General features: G+C 40.1%; 1 protein-coding gene across 1 annotated transcript in view; it reads right to left on the bottom strand.

Moving 5' to 3' along the window:
- Window positions 1–19,859, bottom strand: part of LOC102835640 (regulating synaptic membrane exocytosis protein 1-like) — a 678,398-nt gene that overhangs the window by 296,882 nt on the left and 361,657 nt on the right. The window contains 1 exon segment of the mRNA XM_006835784.1: window positions 18,579–19,444. Coding sequence (XP_006835847.1) covers window positions 18,579–19,444 — 866 coding nt within the window.

The raw sequence follows: 19,859 nt of genomic DNA, 5'->3' as shown, positions 1-19,859 counted from the left end.
AATATTGAAAGTGCCATGGGCTGCCAAAAGAACCAATAGATCTGTGTTGGAAGAAGTACAGTCATAGTGCTTCTTGGAGGCCAAGATGGCCAAACTTCATCTCTCGTACTTTGGACATATTGTGAGGGGGGACCAGTGACTGGAGAAAGGTATCATGCTTGGTAAGGTGGAGGGTCAGAGAAAAAGAGGACGACCCCTAATAAATGGAATGGCCAAGTGGCAGCATCGATGGACTCAAGTTTGGCAACAGTAGTGAGGTTGGCCCTGGATTGGACAGTGTTTCATTCTGAGGTGCATAAGGTCGCTATGGGTCAGTACCGACTCGATGGCACCTAACAACAAACAACAACAACAACATGTTTCTTTTGGAGTTCTGGTGTGGTGTTGTAGGATAAGTAATTGAATGCAAGAACAATTTGAACCACAAGATTGATGGTTCAAACTAACCAGATGCGCCTTAGAAACCCTACACAGGGTCACTATGTGTCAGAACCTACTCAACAGCACTTAATAACAGCAACAACAACAACAAAGGTTTGTTTCGAAGTCCTGGTATGGCACTGCAGGTAAGCAGTAGACCTTAAGGTCGGTTTGTACTGCAGGATCTCCAGTTCAAACTCACCAACCAATCCTCAGAAACTCTATACAGGGTCACTATGACTCAATGGCACAAAACAACAACAAAAGGCTTCTTTTACTTTGAATAACTGTAAACCTGGGTTGAATGCAGGGTAATATTATCATGAATGGCAGGTAGTCTCAGGTTGTTGTTTGTGGGTTTTGGTTCTTTGTCCAACAAATTCCCTTTAGTATTTTTTGTAAGGGTGCTCTGATTTTGCAAATTATTTTGTTTATCTGGAAATGCCTTAACTTTGCTGTAATATTTGATAGACGGTTTTGCTGGATATATGATTATCATTTGGCAATATTTTTTGCAGAGTTTTATATATGTCATTCCATTGTCTTCTGCCAGGATATCAGATATCTTTGAAGGTAACTTTTTGTTTTTCCTGAACTGCTCTCAGGATTTTTCCCTTGTCTTTGGTTTTGAAACTTTCGATCACAATATGTCTTAGTGATTTTCTTTTGAAGTCTATCCTGTTTGAAGTTCATTCTTAGGTGTTCTTTGGACGTATTAATTCTTTTTTCTGATTATTCCTCTGGAAGATAAGTATTGAGAGATTTGTCTTCAAGCTTACTGATTTGGACTTCCATTGATTCATTTCTACATTTCCCTTTCAATGTATTATCTATTTCTGAATTCTTACTATTAATCTTCTTTTTAATTGCTGTTTTTGTATGGTTTCCTATTTTTATTTTGTCAGTTCTTTATTATATTATATATCTGAGTTTTTCCTTGTTTATACTTATATTCCTCAATTTGTTGAAAGTTACCTGGTAGCATAGTGGTTACGAATCGGGCTGCAAACCACAAGGTCAGCAATTCGAAACTACCAGCTGCTCCATGGGAGAAAGAAGAGGTGTTCTGCTCCTGTAAAGATTTACAGCCTTGGAAACCCTGTACAGGGTCGCTATGAGTCAGAACCAACTCCGTAGCACACAGCCACCACCACCACCTAAAAATTATTCCTTTAAATTCCTTATAAAGCAATTCTGATTCCATGTCTAGTATTATAATTTCTGTCTCTATATTTTGTTCCCAACAACTTGGCTGTCAGTTTGTCATACTGTGGTGACTGATGTGTTGTTATGTGCTAGATGCTATGCCACCGTTACTTTAAATACTAGCAGGGTACTTCTATGGTAGCCAGGTTTCACTGAGCTTCCAAACTCAGACAGACTAGGAAGAAGGAAAGATATACTACTTCTTGATGTTTAGTCACTAAAAACCTTATGAATAGCAATGGAACACTGTCAGATAGCACCAGATTATTGAATATCAAAACATGGTGTCAGAATATTGTCAGATATAGTGCCAAAAGATAAGACCCTCAGGGTGGAAGGCACACAAAAATTCAACTGGGAAGAGCTGGCTCCTCAAAATAGAGTTGATCAGATGATGTGAATGGAGTAGCGCTTTCATGACCTCCATTTGCTTATGGGGCACGACTTGATTGTGTACAACTCAAAATGCAAAGAAATAGCTATAAACATCCACTAATAATTAGAACATGGTATGTGTGAGGAATGAATCTAGGAAAATTGAAAGTTGTCAAAAATTAAACGGAACGCATAAAGGTCAATATCACAGGCATTAGTGAGCTGATATGGACTGGTATTGGCCCTTTTATAGTTTGACAATCAAATGGTTACCAGGAATGAAAATTTTAAGAGGAATGGTGTTGCAGACATAAGCGAAATGAACATTTCAAGATCTATCTTAAAACATATGGCTTTCTATGATAGAATATGATAGAATAATTTCCATATGCCTATCAGGCAGACCAAGGAGCTCTGGTAGCGTAGTGGTTACGAATCGGGCTTCGAACCACAAGGTCAGCAGTTTGAAACTACCAGCTGTTCCACAGGAGAAAAATGAGGCTTTCTGCTCCTGTAAAGAATTCCAGCCTTGGAAGCCCTATACAGGGTCGCTATGAGTTGGAACCAACTCCTCAGCACACAATAACAACAACATCCAGGCAGACAACTTAATACTACTATTATTCAAATTTACAAAATAATCACTTAAGCAAGTGATAATGAAAAGAATTCAACCAATTTCTTCTGTTTGAAATTGATCAACACACAATCAAGACACATTGATAATTAGGGATGACTGGAATACAAAGGTTGGAAACAAAGAGAAAGGATCAGTCATTGGAACATAAGTCCTTGAAAACAGAAAGGATGCTGGAGATTGTATGATACAGTTTTGCAAAACCAATGACTTGTTCATTGCAAATGCCTGTTTTAAACTACATAAAAGATGATTACAACGTGTACCTATATACATGGCATACATACATGACCAAGAGCCAATGGTACTGGAGGAAGCAGTTCAAATAGACTATATCCATGAAAAGAGATGGTGGGAAAACAATATCATCAGTCAAAAAAATGCCAGGGGTAGACTGTGGAACAGACCATCAATTGCTCACATACAAGCCCAGGGTGAAGATGAAGACAATTAAAACAAGACAATCAGAGACAAAATTTGACCTTGTATTCCACTAGTATTAAGGGAGCATTTCAAGTACAGAGTTGATACATTGCACACTAATGACCAAAGCCCAGAAGAGTTGTGGGATGACATCAAGAACAACCTACAGGAAGAAAGCAAAAGGTTATTAAGAAGACAAAAAGAAGGAAAAGACCAAAATGGATATCTTAAGACATTCTGAAACTTGCTTTCCAGTGTAGAGATCCTAAAGCAAATGGAAGAAATGAGGTAAAAAAGCTGATAGAAAATTTCAAAGGACAGCTCAAGAAGACAAAGTCAAATATGATTATGAAATGTGAAAGGCCTGGATTTATCAAACTAAAAGGGAAGAACACACTCAGCATTTCTCAAGCTGAAAGAACTAAAGCAAAAATTCAACCATCAACTTACAATATTGAAGGATTCTATGAGCAAAATACTGAATGATGCAAAAAGCACCAAAAGATGGAAGGAATCACTGTACCAAAAAGAAATGGATGGTGCTCAACCATTTCAAGAGAAATAGTATATGATCAAGAGTCAATGGTACTGGAGAAAGCAATCCAAGTTGCACTAAGACACTGACCAAGAATTAATTTGAGTTATGGTGGAGAAGAATATTAAAATTACCATGGACTGCTATAAGAACAAACAAATCTGCCTTGCAAGTAGAGCCAGAATGTTCCTTAGAAGTCAGGATGGTTAGACTTTGTCTCTCATACTTCAAATATATTATTAGGAGGGACCAGTCCTTGGAGAAGGACATGATGGTGGGTAAAATGGAGGATCAGCTAATAAAAAGGAAGACTCCCAATGAAATGGATTGGTACACTGGCAGCAGCAATGGGCCCAAACATAACAATGATTGTGAGGATGAACCAGGACCAGGCAACATTTCATTCTGTTGTGCATAAGATCACACTGAGTCAGAACTGACTCAGTAGCACTTAACAACAACATATTTTGGTCCCTAGTTGTCTTGTTTCTTCATGAAAGCTGAAATTGTTGGTTTTCTCTGAGACATTGTATTTATATATAATTGATGATTGTTATGTTGGTATGTTCTCAGCACTTACCACCTATCTCCTGGTGGATGTGATTGTTGTTGTAAAGTGCCTTTAAGTCCATTCCAACTCATAGTGACCTTGTATATGGATTCCAAGGAACAGCTGGTGGGGTTGAAACACTGACTTTGCAGTTAACAGTCCAAAGCTTATCCTATATCACTATACCAGGACACCAGTGAATGTTAATAGAGACTAGTAAATCTTCTATAATTTATTTCCCTACCTGTGTCCACCCCTCGAAATCACTAACAAACTCGGGTCACCCTTAGATATTTCACATAAGTAGGATCATGTGTATGAGAACTTTCATTCTAAAACATTTAGTTTATGGAAAGCTGTGGTGTACAGAATAGAAACCTTAGAACCAGTCCTTTAAACTTTTATGCCCACAATTACTCTTGGCAAAGTAAAGGGTAAATAAAAAAGACTTTCAATGAGATAGACTAACACAGTCACTGCTCTGAGCTCAACCACTACATTAACTGTGAGAATGGCACAGGGCTTGGCAGTGTTACATTCTGTTATACATAGAGAGTCGCTATGAGTTACAACCAATTTGACCTCCCCTAACAACATGTACATATCTCAGTCATGGTCCTTTCCTTCTTTCTCTAGTTTCATCTTTAACAGTGATAAACTGACTTGCCCCCAATCATGATCGTGTGATGATTTTCTTTCTTCTCTACAGTATACAATGAACATGATGACTTTGATTTAGTGGATTCCATCTGCCTCTAGTGTTAAAGAGCCATAGTCTCTGGTTCCTCCAGTCACATTCTGAATAATAAGTCTAGACTTATTTATACTTTTAGTTTTGTTTCTATCTGGGACCTTCTAATACGATCCCTTTTAAAACAGTTGGCAGTGGTTACCAGGCATCATCTAATTCTTCCAGTCACATCAAGTGACTGATGTTCACTTGCTCCACTGATCCACTGGACTAGTTCATACCAAGCATCTTCCATTTTCATCATTCTTCTTTCTTCTACACATGGAGACACCAATAGTTGCACCTTAGATGCTGATCATGAGCTTTTAAGATCCCAGACACTATTCATCAAAGTAGCAAGTAAAACACTGTCTTTGTCAATTGATAGTATTCCCTAAGACTATGGTCCTGAGCCAACAATTCATTGTCTTAAGATATTTGATAGTATCTAATAAGTTTTTAACAGTTTGCACTCTGTATGCTCCACCATATTCATAGGTGTGTTTGCAACATAGGTAAATATCCATATAAAAACATCCTCTCTCAAATCTTTATTTATTGGTGGGTATGCTCCCACTCTCCCTCCCATACCCATTCAGCCTGTGTATTGTCTATCTGTCTATGTATCTACCAATAGAATACTATTGTTCTAGGGTTGTATATATAACACTATTTACTTCTATCCCCTTTAACCTTTGCATAACTCCCTAGATCTTCACCTATACTCATCATTCTTCTGCCAATCTCTTCTTTTATATTGTACTTCCTATTACCTGAGCTAACATGGGTCTACCCTGCAGTTATTTTTAAATAGTCTGTTTTATCTGGAAATCTATTTGACTTCCTCATCATTTGGAAGTTCAGTTAACTACATTTTCCCCTCTTTTTGCTTTGTAGTTGCATTAATTAGAAATGGTTGTCTCTGATTCCCTATTTTCAGTCTTGCTAATTTATTTTACTTTGAACACTTCTATTTCTGGATTGAATTCTGCGTGGTGTTTCCACGTATGTCACTCTAAAGTTGTTTGATGTTGTTGGTTCTCAGTCCAGAGTACTACCTTCATTATTTTTTGCAAAGTTGGTCTGGCTATTACAAATCCCTTTCATTTTTGTTTATCTGGAAATGATCTAACTTGGCCATTGTGTTTGAGGGACAGTTTTGCTGTATATATGATACTTTGTTGGTATATTTTGTTTTTTCTTTTTATTTCAGCTTTGTGTATGTCTTACCATTACTTTTTTTCCTGCAGGGTTTCTGCTGACAAATCAGAGCTTAATCTTATTGATTCTTCTTTGTCAGTAACTTTTCATTTTTCCCAAGCTGCTGTCAGGATTCTTTTCTTGTCTTTCATTTTGGAGAGTTTTACTATTTTTACTATGTTGTGTCTTGGGGGTTTTCTTTTGGGGTCTATCTTGTTTGAGGTTCATTTAATGTCTTGAATGCTTATCATCGCATCTTTCATGATGTTAAGGAAGCATTCTTACAACAGCTCTTCTAATACTTTTCTGTGTTTTCTTTGTCTCCTTCACTTCTGGAATTCCAGTCACCCATAAGTTATTCCTCTTTGTGTTCTCTCACATGAATCTTAGACTTTCTTCAGATTTTTTCATCCTTTTTTTCTGATTGTTCTTCTAGTTTACTAGTAATGAGAGATTTATATTCAAGCTCACTAATTCTAGCTCCCATTGAAACAATCTACTCTTAAATTTTTAAGGAATTGTCCATTCCTGCAGATTAATTAGTATTAATCTGGATTTCTATTTGCAGGTTTTATATTGTCTCCAATTATTTATTTGTTTGTTTCTCTAGTGTTTTCCTGAATTCTCGTTTATCTCGATCTTTCTGTCAATTATTTGAATGTAGTACCAATGCCTTTTACCTCACAAACATTTTTTAGCTCTGCCTCTTGATCACTTGTTTGTACCACTCTGTCTTGTTTCTTCATGTTAACAGAAATGGTCTGCTGCTTTTTAGGTATTATGGTTAGGTAGTATTTATAGTAAATTGATGATTGTATGCTGGTATAGTCTCAGGCACTCACCACTGCCTCCTGGTACCATCCTGGGTTATGGAAACCTGTGCACCATTCTCTGTTCACGATTTATGAAGCTGTGTTTAAGATGGGTTTGACTGTTGTCTTTGATTCAGTGTACAACGGCTGGTATTGGCTTTTGCCTGGTTCATGGGGTTACAGAGGGTACAGCTGTGGCCAAGCTGTATGGACTTGATTGCTGTCCAATGTTGGGTGAAGCAAGAAGCACAAGAGAGAAGGAAAACAAATAAAAAAGCAATACAACATCAAAAAGAGATAGAGGGGAAACAATTTTTAAAACACAGAAGAGAAAAATGAGAGAAAAGAAAACTACACACGATTATGGAATGCAGTGAATAAAAGGGAGAGACCAGGAAGTAGTAAAGAAAAAGAAAAAGAGAGAGAAATGAAAGAAGCAGCAGCAGTTGGAAAAAAGAAGTAGAAAAAATTAAGGGAGCATGAAAGTGACGATGGAAAGGACAGAAAATAAGGCAGGGTAAAGAGAAAAAGAAGAAGAAAGAAGAAACAAACAAAAGCAATAAAAGGAGGGGAAAAAAAAAACATGTCAGGTGCTATACCCCAGAAAGGTGAAGATCCTGGGGTCTCCTGCTAGCCAAGGACCTCACATTAAGGTGGGCAAGGGATGAGACAGTCACACATTCAACCCTAGCTGGAGTTCCTGTTACCTAACAGTTGTCTGTTCTGGGCAATGAATCAGGAAATAGTTCAGACCCCAAAGCAGTTGGGGGATCAGAGTATTTCCATCCCAGAGGGAAGCCACAGGTGAGAGGTCCTGCTAGGCCAGGGCTAGCCAGAAGGAGCTCTGCAGGTCTAGAGCAGGCCACACCTGATTCTAGGATTGCTAGTTCCTAACTCATTTCAATGCAGCTTGGACTGCCCGGAGAGCAGGACCTTTGCTGGGAACATACATATGTATGAACTGGCCACACATCTGATCTCCAGGGTTATATGGAATACCAAAAAAAAAAAAAAAAAAAAGATTGAACCTTTCTGTTCATCAATAAGCGGTATGCCTCTGCACCATCTATCTCTATCTTGGCTTCAAAGCCACCTGCAAAAAAATCAGGATGGCTGCACAGGTGCCTGGCAGGTCAACACAGATCACCAGTCTCCATGCCCCCACCCCCCACCTCAACCCCCACATCTGTTAAGTTGCTGCTCTTATTTAGGGCTAGTTCAGGACTGGCCATGGCTGCCTCTGCAGGTTTGGAGCACAGCTCACCTGAATCCAGGGGTTGGGGTTGGTACAGATAGTTCCCTACTCACTGTGATGGAGCTCACGACTGTCATGCTCCCCTCTGTGTGGCTGTTACCACCTGGAGGGTGGGAACTTCACTGGAGGGGTGTACGCACATGGGGGCAGGCCACACCTCTGGTTACCCGGGGAATAAGAAAAAAACAAACTAAACAAAACACACCTTTATCTTAGTAAGGCACCAGTAAGTTTCTGCAATGCCAATATGCTGTCTTGTCTCTGAAGCCTGTCACAAAAGCTTCGGATGGTCCCAAATGGCCGGCCAGCACAGGTCATCAGTGTGTCTCCTTGTTATGCTGTGTCTGTACAGCTCTCTCTCCTAGTAAGCCTTTTTTTTTTTTTTTTTTAAGTTTTTATTGTGAATTATGTAGGTTTACATGGGAGAACATCAGTTTACACTCATCCTATCATATTTCGTTTAATTTCAATGATTACAATCCCCTCCATGCATCATCAAATAACCAAAGGATACACCCTACAGGCCCACCCCATCCCCAGGCCATCAGCACACAGCCCCTCTCTTTCCCTGAGTTCATTGTCCCTAGCCCCTCCATCTGTCCACGTCCTCATCTCTGTCTCCATCCCTGGCATCACTGCCTCTCTGGGTAGGGTCACGCTCTCTGCTCTTCTCACTTGATGGTCCAAGGGACCTCCGCTCCTGGGCTCCAAAATCAATCACTCCCCTCCTTTTGTCAAAAAACATCTACCTCTACATTTCTGACCCTCACAGTCAGTCCTGATAGCAATTAATGACTATTGCACCTCAAGAGTCTTATCCCCATTGCCTTTCGCCAGCCCGTTCCCAATAGGTAAGTGTCCAAAGTGACAACAGAGCAGCAAACACCTACAAACGAAATGGAGATTGCACTCAGCATGGAGATTCCACTCTAGAAAGTGGAGAAAATGAACCATACTCTAAAGAAAAATTGGAAAAACTCCATCAGGAAATTTACCCACACTGGGATCAGATGTTGCCTTAGCCCTGTTTCAAATTCAGGTAGCACCCAGGAGAGGGATTAAATTGAGCCCTTATGAAACTGTATATTGTAAATTTTTCCAGGTAGCTTCTCTCAACCAAGATTTGAAAGTGCAGCAGTGTGCACAACACCTCCACCACACACTTTTTACTATTCTCAAATTTACTCTTCTCAGGTCTGCTTCCTCCCTAACAGGTAACCTCTTCTAGTCTGGAGACCGTGTCCTGCTCAAAATGTGGAACGACGGACCTGATTCCAGTTAGAGGAGAAGTGGCCCAGGTCTTGGAAGATTCTACTAACCACCCCCGTTACTCTCAAACTCACAGGCCTCAAGACCTGGATTCACCACACATGAGAGAAGAAAAATCCTGGACAATAATGAGCCGTGAATTCTCCTTCCAATCTCATGATGTGATTAAAGCTGTGTTAATCTGCTTTCTCCTACTATGGGCTGGACAGTCAGATCTAATCCTCTATTGCTGGGATGAAAATGTTTAGATAGACCTAGGAAAGCATCTGATTTCTGTTTAAAAGAGGATTGTATATTGAACAATCATTTACCTCCGATCTTACTGGAGTTAGTACTTCTGTAACAGCTGCAGCAGAGTAGTTTTTCCTCTGTGAATCTAAGGCCTTCCCTATAGCCCTACTAACTCTACTCAAGTGGGGTGGGGGGAGGAGAAGACCTGTACATTTGGAAGATTCATCACCTTCCTACTCCAGAGACAGGACCTGACTAACAGACCTCATCGCTAGTGCTCCCCCCACTTGAGACTTCTATATTGACCTACATCTGTTCAGTCCAGCTGAGCATGTAATCCTACCCCTTTCTGAAATGCGTGCTATGGCCTTGACCCCAAATGTAAAAATCAACAGACTTGCCTGTACAATGGTAAAGACCCTTAATGCCACCTCCCAGACAATCACTGCCCAAACTGTAAGAGCTTCTTTAGAGCAGATAATGAAAATTAGTGGTCTTAGTTACCTAATCTAAAGTGGCTACCCATGTTAACAGTGAGGGTTGAAGTTTGTATGTCATGTTAACTGTATGAAGTTTTGTATGTTAACTGTATTCAATGCTCACCTTATTATATTGCCTTTTATAAAACTTGTGGTTTTTCATGACCTCAGCTTAGTTCTTTTAATCTAAGAAATAACGCCTGGGATCAAAGTAACTTTTCATTTGAAGCAAAATTCATAGATATAAAATCTAAAAAAATAAGTGTGGGAATGATAGCATGGATCTACTAACCTAGACAAAATAGAGTCGGTTTAGTCATTAGGTTTCAAATAGGGACCCTGCAAATAAGGAAATTTAAAAATTAGCTAAGATGACATTCTCACATAGAGGTGAAAAGGACAAGAACAATAGGATGTGCTTAAACCCACCCAGATAGTTATCTCAGTAATTAAGCAGCTGAGACCCTAAAGGTAGAATGTTTGAGGAAGCTTATTGATGTATTGTTTTCTTTTCCCAAAGAATGCTATCTTTTGTTTTATTAATGGCATAATAATTTAATACAATCACCAATCTTCACAAAATAGTTTTAATATTTTGTGCCATGGCTAGCAGCATTTTGTACTGTGACATTCCTATATTCAATAAGCATTTATTTCAAATACAAATATTTGTTAAAAGAGTAAATGTCTATACAAAGGCAATTGGACAATGTAGGTTATCTTCCTTCTTTAATCATTTTTGTTGCATAGTAAACTGCAATTACATGTCAGTACAATGTTACTGACATATAGAATACACTGTGAGCTGTGAGGTATCACAACTCCCTATGACAGGGAGCTAACATGTAAACCTGAATATTTAGAGTGATTTTATTTTATTTTTTTAAAGCTGCCATGGATGGGTAAGACAAAAATCCAGCATTCAAAGACCCTAGAAACATTTTTATAATTAATTTTTTAAAAATATTTTGGGGAAACATATATATATATATACACACACACACACATAAACCATAAAAAATTATGCCAATGATGAAAAGAAGTTGGACAACACTGACATTTTGTCAGTTGTGGATCATCAGGAATATCCTTAGGAATGGGATGACAACTCTTAAGTCACAAAATTTTGCAGCTGTCTTTACGGTCCTTTTTATTTTTCTCCATATATTTTGCAGTAACATCTCTACCTACTGACTTTAGCAAAGCAATCAGCATTTGGATCCATGTTTTCCAGCAATGTAAGCCCTTGATTAGTTTAGAATACTAAATCTATATAGCAGTGTTTGGAAGAGTAAATCATAAAATTAAACATCTGCAAGAGAACATCTGAGAGTGATGTTGTTGTTGTTGTTGTTAAGTGCCATGGAGTCGTTTTCGACCCATAGCTACTCTGTATAGGGTTTTTCAAGGAGCAGCTGGTGAGCTGGAACCACCAACCTTGTAGTTCAAATGGTTTTGCAGTCTGGCACATTAACCCACAGCACCACACATTATCAAATTACCCATTGTGAGATTACATTGTATGCAACACCTATTATTCACAATGCAACATATGGACAAACCCGAAATACATAGATGGTTTTGAGGGGAGGGTCCCCATAAATGGAATTCGTTGCAAATCATGCACTACCTGCATTTTCTTAATTTCCTTTCAGACTGTTCTATCCTGTTGTATAAAAGCACAACTGATTCTTTAGTGTTCATTTCATACTGAGGCTTCTCTGAATTTTATTAGCATCTTGTTGATTCTTTATGATTTTTCTGTATGTAGGGTCATGTCATCTGTGAAAATAATTTTACTTCTTCCTTTCAAATGTGGCATCTTTTTTTCCCTTGCATAATTGTTCTGGATAGGACTCCCAATACAATGTAGAATAGCAGTGGTGAAAGTGGACAGCCTTGTGTTGTTCCTGATTACAGCAGCAAGTCTTTCAATATTTCTGCACTGAGTATGTTAGTTGTTGATGCTTCATAAATACCTTTATCATGTTGAGAATCTTCCTCCTTTGCCTACTTCATTGAGTGTTTTTTATTATCAAATGTCTTTGAAACATCAATTGAAATGATACTGTGGTTCTTTTCTTTGTTCTGTTAATGTGGCTTTTTACATTGACCAATTTTATGTTGAAGCCTTTACTTCCTGAAGTAAATTCTACATGGTTATAGTGTATAATACTCTTAATGTGCTGTTGGATTTGGTTTGCTAATAGTTTATTAGGGACTTTAAAATATTATATTTATAAGGGATTATAAGTAGCTCTGCTAGCATAGTGGTTATGAGTCAGGCTGCTAACCTCAAGGCCAACAGTTTGAAATGTCTGGTTGTTCTGTGGGAGAAAGATGAGTCTTTCAGCTTTCGTAAAGATTTACAGCCTTGGAAACCCTATGCGGGGTCACTAGGAATCAGAAGCGACTCTACAACACCTAACAACAGGGGATAATAGTCCATTTGCATCATCACTGTCTACTCTACTTTGAGGAGGCAGCTCTTCTCCAGGCATATTTTGAGTGCCTTTCAACCTGAAGAGTTCAACTTCTGGCAACATTGCACAGTTATTCATAATGTTTTTAGGAGCTAACAATTCAGAAGTGGTATGCCTATCCTTCCTAGTCTATCTTAGTCTGGAAGCACCATTGAAAGCTGTCTACCACTGGTGACCCTGTTGGTATTTAAAATCTCAATGGCATAGCTTACAGCATCACAGCAACACACAAGCCACCACAGTATGATAAACTGACAGATGAATGGTAGACATTTCATCTGGGTTTTCTAATTTGTTGGTGTACAACTGTTCATAATATTCTCCTATAATCTTTTTTATTTTTGTAGGGCTAATAAAGTCCCTACTTTTTAATTTTAGTTATTTGCACCTTCTCTATTCTTTGTCAGCATAATTAAAAGTTTATTGATTTTACTGATCTTCTCAATGAATCACCTTATTGTTTACTTTCTTTGCACTACTGTTTTCCTATTCTCTATTTCATTCATCTCAACTCAATGGTATCAAGCCACAGGTAAAGGATTATACAGAATATAAAAGCTGTGTTGCCTTTCAGATGCCATTTTGGTCATGCTGTTTTTTGATTAAACAGGTCAACACAGAGCAAACTTACCTGAACGTGTCTTGGATAAATTTCCCTAGGCGGTATTTACTGAAATATATTTCATTGTTTATTGAAATATACTTCAATAATTATACATTATGAGTTCTGGTGTGGCATGTAGGATAAGCACTTGATTTTAAGGTTGGTTTGAACCACAAGGTCAGTGATTCAAACTCACCTGCTGCTCCTTGGAAACCCTATACAGGGTCACTATGAGTCAGACCCAATTTGATGACACTTAACAACTACTACATATTATATAAATGTGTATTACTTATTGTTTATTTCTTCCAACAGAATATATGCTTCATGAGGGTATGTTTTTTTAAAAAATCAGTACAACTATGCTGTTGTTAGTTGATGCTACGTCAAATCTGACTGAGGGTGATCTCATGTATAACAGAACCAGATGCTGCCTGGTTCTGCACCATTTTCATGAGTTTTGTTAGACAGGCTCTAGTCCATTGCTATTGCTCCTATATCAATGGGTGCCTCTCATTTTTGCTGACACTCCACTTTACCAAACAAGATGTCCTTCTTAGGGATTGGTCTTTCCTGATGACATGTCCACAGTAAGCAATATGAGTTTCATCATCCTCATTTCTATGGTGCATTCTGGTTTTATTTATTCTAAAACAAATTTATTTGTTCTTCAGGTAGTCCATGTTATATTCAGTATTCTTCACTAACACATTTTAACTTAACATTTTATTAATTTAGAGGAAAAATACATGTGCTCACCAAACACTACTGGAGTTCTGGTATGGTGCTGTAGGATCAGCAATGGATTGCTAAACAATAGGTCAGCAGTTCAAGCCTACCAGCTGCTCTTCGGAAACCCTATTCAAGGTAGCTATATGTCGGAATCAACTCAACAGCACTTAACAACAATGACAACAAACACTGCTAGTCATGAAAGGTGGTCAAGAAAGTCCACTCGCTACCTAACCTTTTAAAAACCCAGAGAAAATGAGCAATGTATAGACATAAGTCATCAGGTCAACAGAGAGAGTCAAATGAACTGGTATACATCCCAAAACAACTACTTCAAGATGATTTTCAGAAATAATAATGCCAGAAAAGAGCTCTCTTAAATGTTCGTATGCATAGGATTGTATTTGGGGAACATGAGCCCCGGTTGCGCTGTAGGATAAACACTGAACTGCTAAACACATGGTCAGCAGTTCAAACCCACTAGCCACTCCAAAGGAGAAAGATGAGGCTTTCTGCTCCTATAAAGATTTACAGCCTCATGGCTTAGCTGGTTAAAGCACCAGTCTAGTAAACAAGAGATCTTGGGTTCGTATCCCAGTGGTACCTGGGCTAATACAAAGGAGTATAATATTAGAACTCCTAGAGTGTGGTGCTATAGGATCAGCACTGGACTGAGAACCTTGGGAACTCTGTACATACAGGGTCGGTATGAGTCAGAACCAACTCGATGGCACTTAACAACAACAATATACCCTATACAGGGTCATTATGAATTGTAATTGACTTGATCGCAGTGGGTTTGGTATGTATATACTTATATACAGGCATGTGTCACTTTATGTCCACTATCAATCACTATTGTTAAGTGCTGTTGAGTTGGTACTGACTCATACCAATACTGTACATAGGATTTCCAAGGCTGTAAATCTTTGTGGGAGCAAAAACTTCATCTCTCTCTTGAGGATCAGCTGGTGAATTCAAACCACTGACCTTGTGTCGGGGACCTGCCTCGACATAGGGGTTCGGTTCACGAGGAGGAGATACCTGACGGTGGTAACAATATATCAAGAATACACAGAAAGAGACAATGAGGCACCCCAAAGCCAGGGTGGATACATCACTGGTGGGCAGGCTTGGGAGTACAGGCATCGTGGCCTCTGCAGGCAGCAACTCACTGCCCTGCCATCTTTACTGCATGCCTTCCAACCCATAATGCACTGCAATCTTTACTGCATGCCTTCTAACCCATAATGCACACCTGGGGAGGCCCGGGCCTCTGTTTTATTTAGGGGAGGAGCTTCACACCAAGCTGGGAGGGACTTAGGCAAGGTACAGCTAACATCAGTACTTTTCCAGACATTCAGGTAACTTTACATCGTACTTCGCTGGTTCGAATCCCAGGCCAGCAACTTGGTTTTTCAGGCCCAATTAACATATCTATAGCCCTTGAGCTCAGTTGGGGGAAGGTGAGAGTTAAGGACAAAAGCTTGGGCAGAGTCCCGCTGTTTCACTGAGCCAGGTTTTCAAGAGGACTGAATGGGCTGCACCTGGAAAAGGATTAGGGAGGATGGGTTCTTTGTCTATAGAACAAAGAACCGAGAAGTAGCTAAGATATTTTTAGTTAATCCTTTTGGAGAAAGGCTTGACCTTGCAACCTTTAGTCTTAGGCTTTAGGAAAATATCACATTTATCTGTGGATTATTAAGAGCTCCGTGTATTAAATTAATACATGTAACAATATTAAGATAAAAAACAATTTGCCATTAACTGCCAGTGGCCTCATTTGTTACACTGGGGGCCTATAGGGCCTCGAACCTCTGACCAGCCTTACACGGTCCGCAACAACCTTGTAGTTCATAGTCCAGTGTTTATACTATGGAGCCAACATATTCCCCCAAAATATCCACCATTCAATCTGTGAAATAAGACATTATATGATTTGGACATCGTATGACATCACAAAATAGTATATTGTTGTTATTGTTGTTGTTAGGTGCCATGGAGTCGGTAGCTACTCATGCACAGCAGAACGAAACACTGCCCGATCCTGGGCCAACCTCACTACTGTTGCCACGCTTGAGTCCATCGATGCTGCCACTTGGCCAATCCATCTTGTTGGGGGTCTTCCTCTTTTACAGAGTAGTATAGTGCTGCTTTTTTCATAAAACTTCTCCTTTGGCTCCTGCTGCTGTTATTACTAAGACTAGTTTTCCTAAGTTTGGGAGTCATGATACACTTCAAGATAATATTTTCACAAGAAAATTACACAACGCAACAGCACTGAAGAGTCGTGCTATACACAGAATTGAATGCTGAGTTGAAGCACTGTTGTATAGTAAACTATTTTAGGTATAAAGTACAGTACTGCACATACAGAAGCCAGTAACATAGGTGTCACTGGGACTATCAATGGTTGTTTTAGGTTATATGCTTGGCAGCACAACCACTTTGTATATGAGAGATAGGAGATACATGTTGCATTTGCTATGTTCCATTTTTCAACTGGAAGTTCTGAACTTTATTATATCTTATGGGACTGCAGACCTAGATGCAGTAGAAACTTGCCTTAGTGGACATTGTGTGGTGCATGATTGTACATAGACTAAAAAAAAAGTAGGGAGAATAAGTATGTGCAAACCCAAGTACTTTGGAGACAGAAGATGGGGAAGCAAAGTGGCTTTTTACATAGTTTAGCAATTACAAAACAAGTCAAAGATGGCAAAAAGACTCCCAGCAAATTCTTCTGGAAGAGACATGTAACAAACTTCCCTCAACTCTCCCCCAACCAAGAATGACTACCACCATCAACTTTAGGCAAATTGCCAATTTATATATTGAGTGAGAAGCTGCAAAATGAGGGAAATCTTCAAATAGACACATAATTTTTATATTAAATTGAAGCATCTTCTACGCAGGAGTTATCTAATAGAACTTTCAATGATGATGGCTCTTGAGCTTTTGAAGAATTTTGTTCTTGATTGTACTTAATTTTAATTAAGTCCAATAGCTATGCTCAATAATCACTGGACTGTGAATCACAATGTCCACAGGTTGGGTCTGCCAGCTACTCATAGTAGAAAGATGAGACTTTCACCTCCAGCGAGAATTTAAGTCTGAGAAACCCTATATAGTGTTGCTATGAGTCTGAATGATTCAGTGGCACTTAACAATAACAAATAGTTATGTGGTTTGTTGCAGCTAATGGCTACCTTACTGTATATGGCAAGTTTAGATAGCATATATTTTTAAAAAGCCTATTGTGCTATTTGTACACTCACCCCACAATGCTCCCCAAACTAAAAATATAAGTAAAATAATTTCATGCCCAAAATTACTACCTCAAACACACTATGTTGTTATTGTTAAGCGCTGTCGAGTTGATTGCAACTCATAGCGACCCTGTATAGGGTTTCCGAAGACCTTGCAGCCCAGTGCTTATCCTACAGCACCACACTAGGACTCCAGAGAGAGAGAGAGAGTGTGTGTGTGTGTGTGTGTGTTATAGGACGTCTGGTAGCCTAGTGGTTACGAATCGGGCTGCCAATTTCTCGGTCAGCAGTTCGAAGCTACCAGCTGTTCCGGAAGGAGCTCTGGTAGCTTAGTGGTTACGAGTTGGGCTACTAACCATAAGGTCAGCAGTCTGTAAAAGATGAGGCTTTGTGCTTCAGTAGAGATTTACAGCCTCGGAAAGTCTATACAAGGTCACTATGAGTCGGAACTGACTCCGCAGCACATCACCACCACCACCACCACATAATATGTTGTGGTTTTTAGCAGTAGCTAAGTTGGCCCAGGCTCATGGAGATCCCATGTGTTACAGAAAATAACTGCTCTATAGTCTTTATGAGTCCAGATCAACTGGGTGGCAAAAGGGTTGGTTTTTGTTTGTTTTCATCCTAATGGAAGCCGTCTTCAGGCCGTTCTTCAGCAGAGGCCATCGATGGATTCAAATCACCAACCTTTGGGTTAGAAAACCACTGATACTGTCTATATATAACAAATATATGATAAAATTTTTGTTAAATCCTGATGTGGCACTGTAAGATAAGCACTGAACAGCTAACCACAAGGTCGCCGGTTCAAATCCAAACATCGCTCCTTGGAAACCGTATACAGAGTCGTTATGAGTTAGAACTGACTCGATGGCACTTTAAGAACAATTTCTTCACAAATTGTGAGGATGATTCATTTGAAAAATACTAACTCTTCAGCTGGAATAGTATACCAAACCCATTGCCTTTGAGTGGATCCCAACTCATAGGGACCCTAAACCGCTAAAACAAACAAACAAACAAAAAACTATGTCTTTTTATTGGATTTTCTAGGTAAAACATTTTTTTTCTTTCAATCAGATAACTGTATTCAAAAACACTAACTTAAAAAACACAAAATTACATACTGAATTTCCAGAACAACAGAAAGCAATATCATGAAGGACTCTTGTAACCCATACTTGGAGCTTGTCTTTTCACCACCATGGATCACAGTATCCTTCTGGCCCCCTCCCACCAAATCAATAATAAATGACACCTGCTCCCAGTGATGGGGGTGGTAAAGCACTTGCAGGGGCACTTGGACACCTAGCACGCCTGCAAGGTCGCAGACGTCCCCCGCGGGCCTGGCGCCGCCCCCTTTACCTTTCTCGCTAACGCTCTCGCTCTCCAGCTCCACGTCCTCGCAGCTGGTGTACTCTGGCGTCGACACGCCCTCCTCCTCCGAGCTGCTCACCGACATCTGCCGCTTCTTGCCGCCCCTCTTGGGCCGGTGCGGCTTGGGCGGGGACGGCCGTACTGATTCCGACTGGTCTGAGCTTAGCGAGTCATTCCGCAGCATGGTCTCCACTTTCTCTCGCTTGGCTTTTCGAATGAGCACTGCCGAGCTGGGATCCAGGCGGCTCTGCTTCCTGAGGGGCTCCTGGGCTTTGGGCTCCGGGGCTTCTGCGGGGATGAGCCCATGCCTGGGGGCAGGTGGGCTGTGGTTTGTTAGCTGCTTGGTGCCCGGCGCTCTGGGCTCCGCAGTCCTCTCCACCGAGTAGGCCCGCGGCGAGTCGGGCGGCGAGGCCCTGGTGGCAGCCGGCGCGCGTTTGCCGGGCTTGCTCTCTGGCAGCGCAGTGCCTGCCTCGGTATGCGGGAGCGACACGTCGCTGTGTCGCCGCTCGTGCCTCGCGCGGGACACCCGGGCGTGCATGCGCATCTGCTGCTCCTCTGGCGGTGGTTTCACCGGGTATCGCGCCAGGTTCGGGTCGCTGCGGTATCTGGTCTGATATTCCTCTTCTTTCCTTTGCTTTTCATCATCCGGCGCTTTGCCCTCCACACGTTTTTCGGGCACATCGGGGTAGTCCTGAGACCGCCCTTTCTCTAGCCTTCGGTTTTCCCTCCTTTCTTTCCGCTCCCTTTCTTCCGCGCCGCCCTCCCTGGTCTGCACTGAAGACTTTGGCACACGTTTCCTCTCGCCCTTTAGGGCGCCTTTGCCATTCTGCTCAGGAAGCCCAGATGTCTTCTTCCTAAGACATAAAAAGGCACTTCTATAAAGAGAGCAATTTAAAAAGATAAAAGTGAAGACGAGACTTAATAACCATTCCTTTTCCAAATTCCAGATTTAAATCCTGTCAAATAATTAGTTGTAACTGGATGTCGAATTAAAAAGCTAGATGACAAAAAATTACATTAATTTGTAATTAAATAATGTATGTCTGATTGTCTTCCTAAATATGGCTGTTTTGCATAACAATATACCCAGGGGCTTCAAAAGCTTGTTTTTACATTTAAACACTATCTGTAAATTAACCAAGTCAATACAAACCATCAACAAATTATTCCCAAAAATAAAATTTTATGGAAACCTCTACTTGAGAATCAAAGGCATGAAAATAATACAGATAATAATAAAAGTGCAGAAAAACATTATCACTTCCTTGG

The sequence above is a fragment of the Chrysochloris asiatica genome, unplaced genomic scaffold, assembly GCF_000296735.1.
Source record: "Chrysochloris asiatica unplaced genomic scaffold, ChrAsi1.0 scaffold00019, whole genome shotgun sequence".
In the NCBI taxonomy this organism is placed as follows: domain Eukaryota; kingdom Metazoa; phylum Chordata; class Mammalia; order Afrosoricida; family Chrysochloridae; genus Chrysochloris; species Chrysochloris asiatica.
The sequence above is the reverse complement of the archived record's forward strand: the minus strand, read 5'-3'. Positions and strand labels throughout refer to the sequence as shown.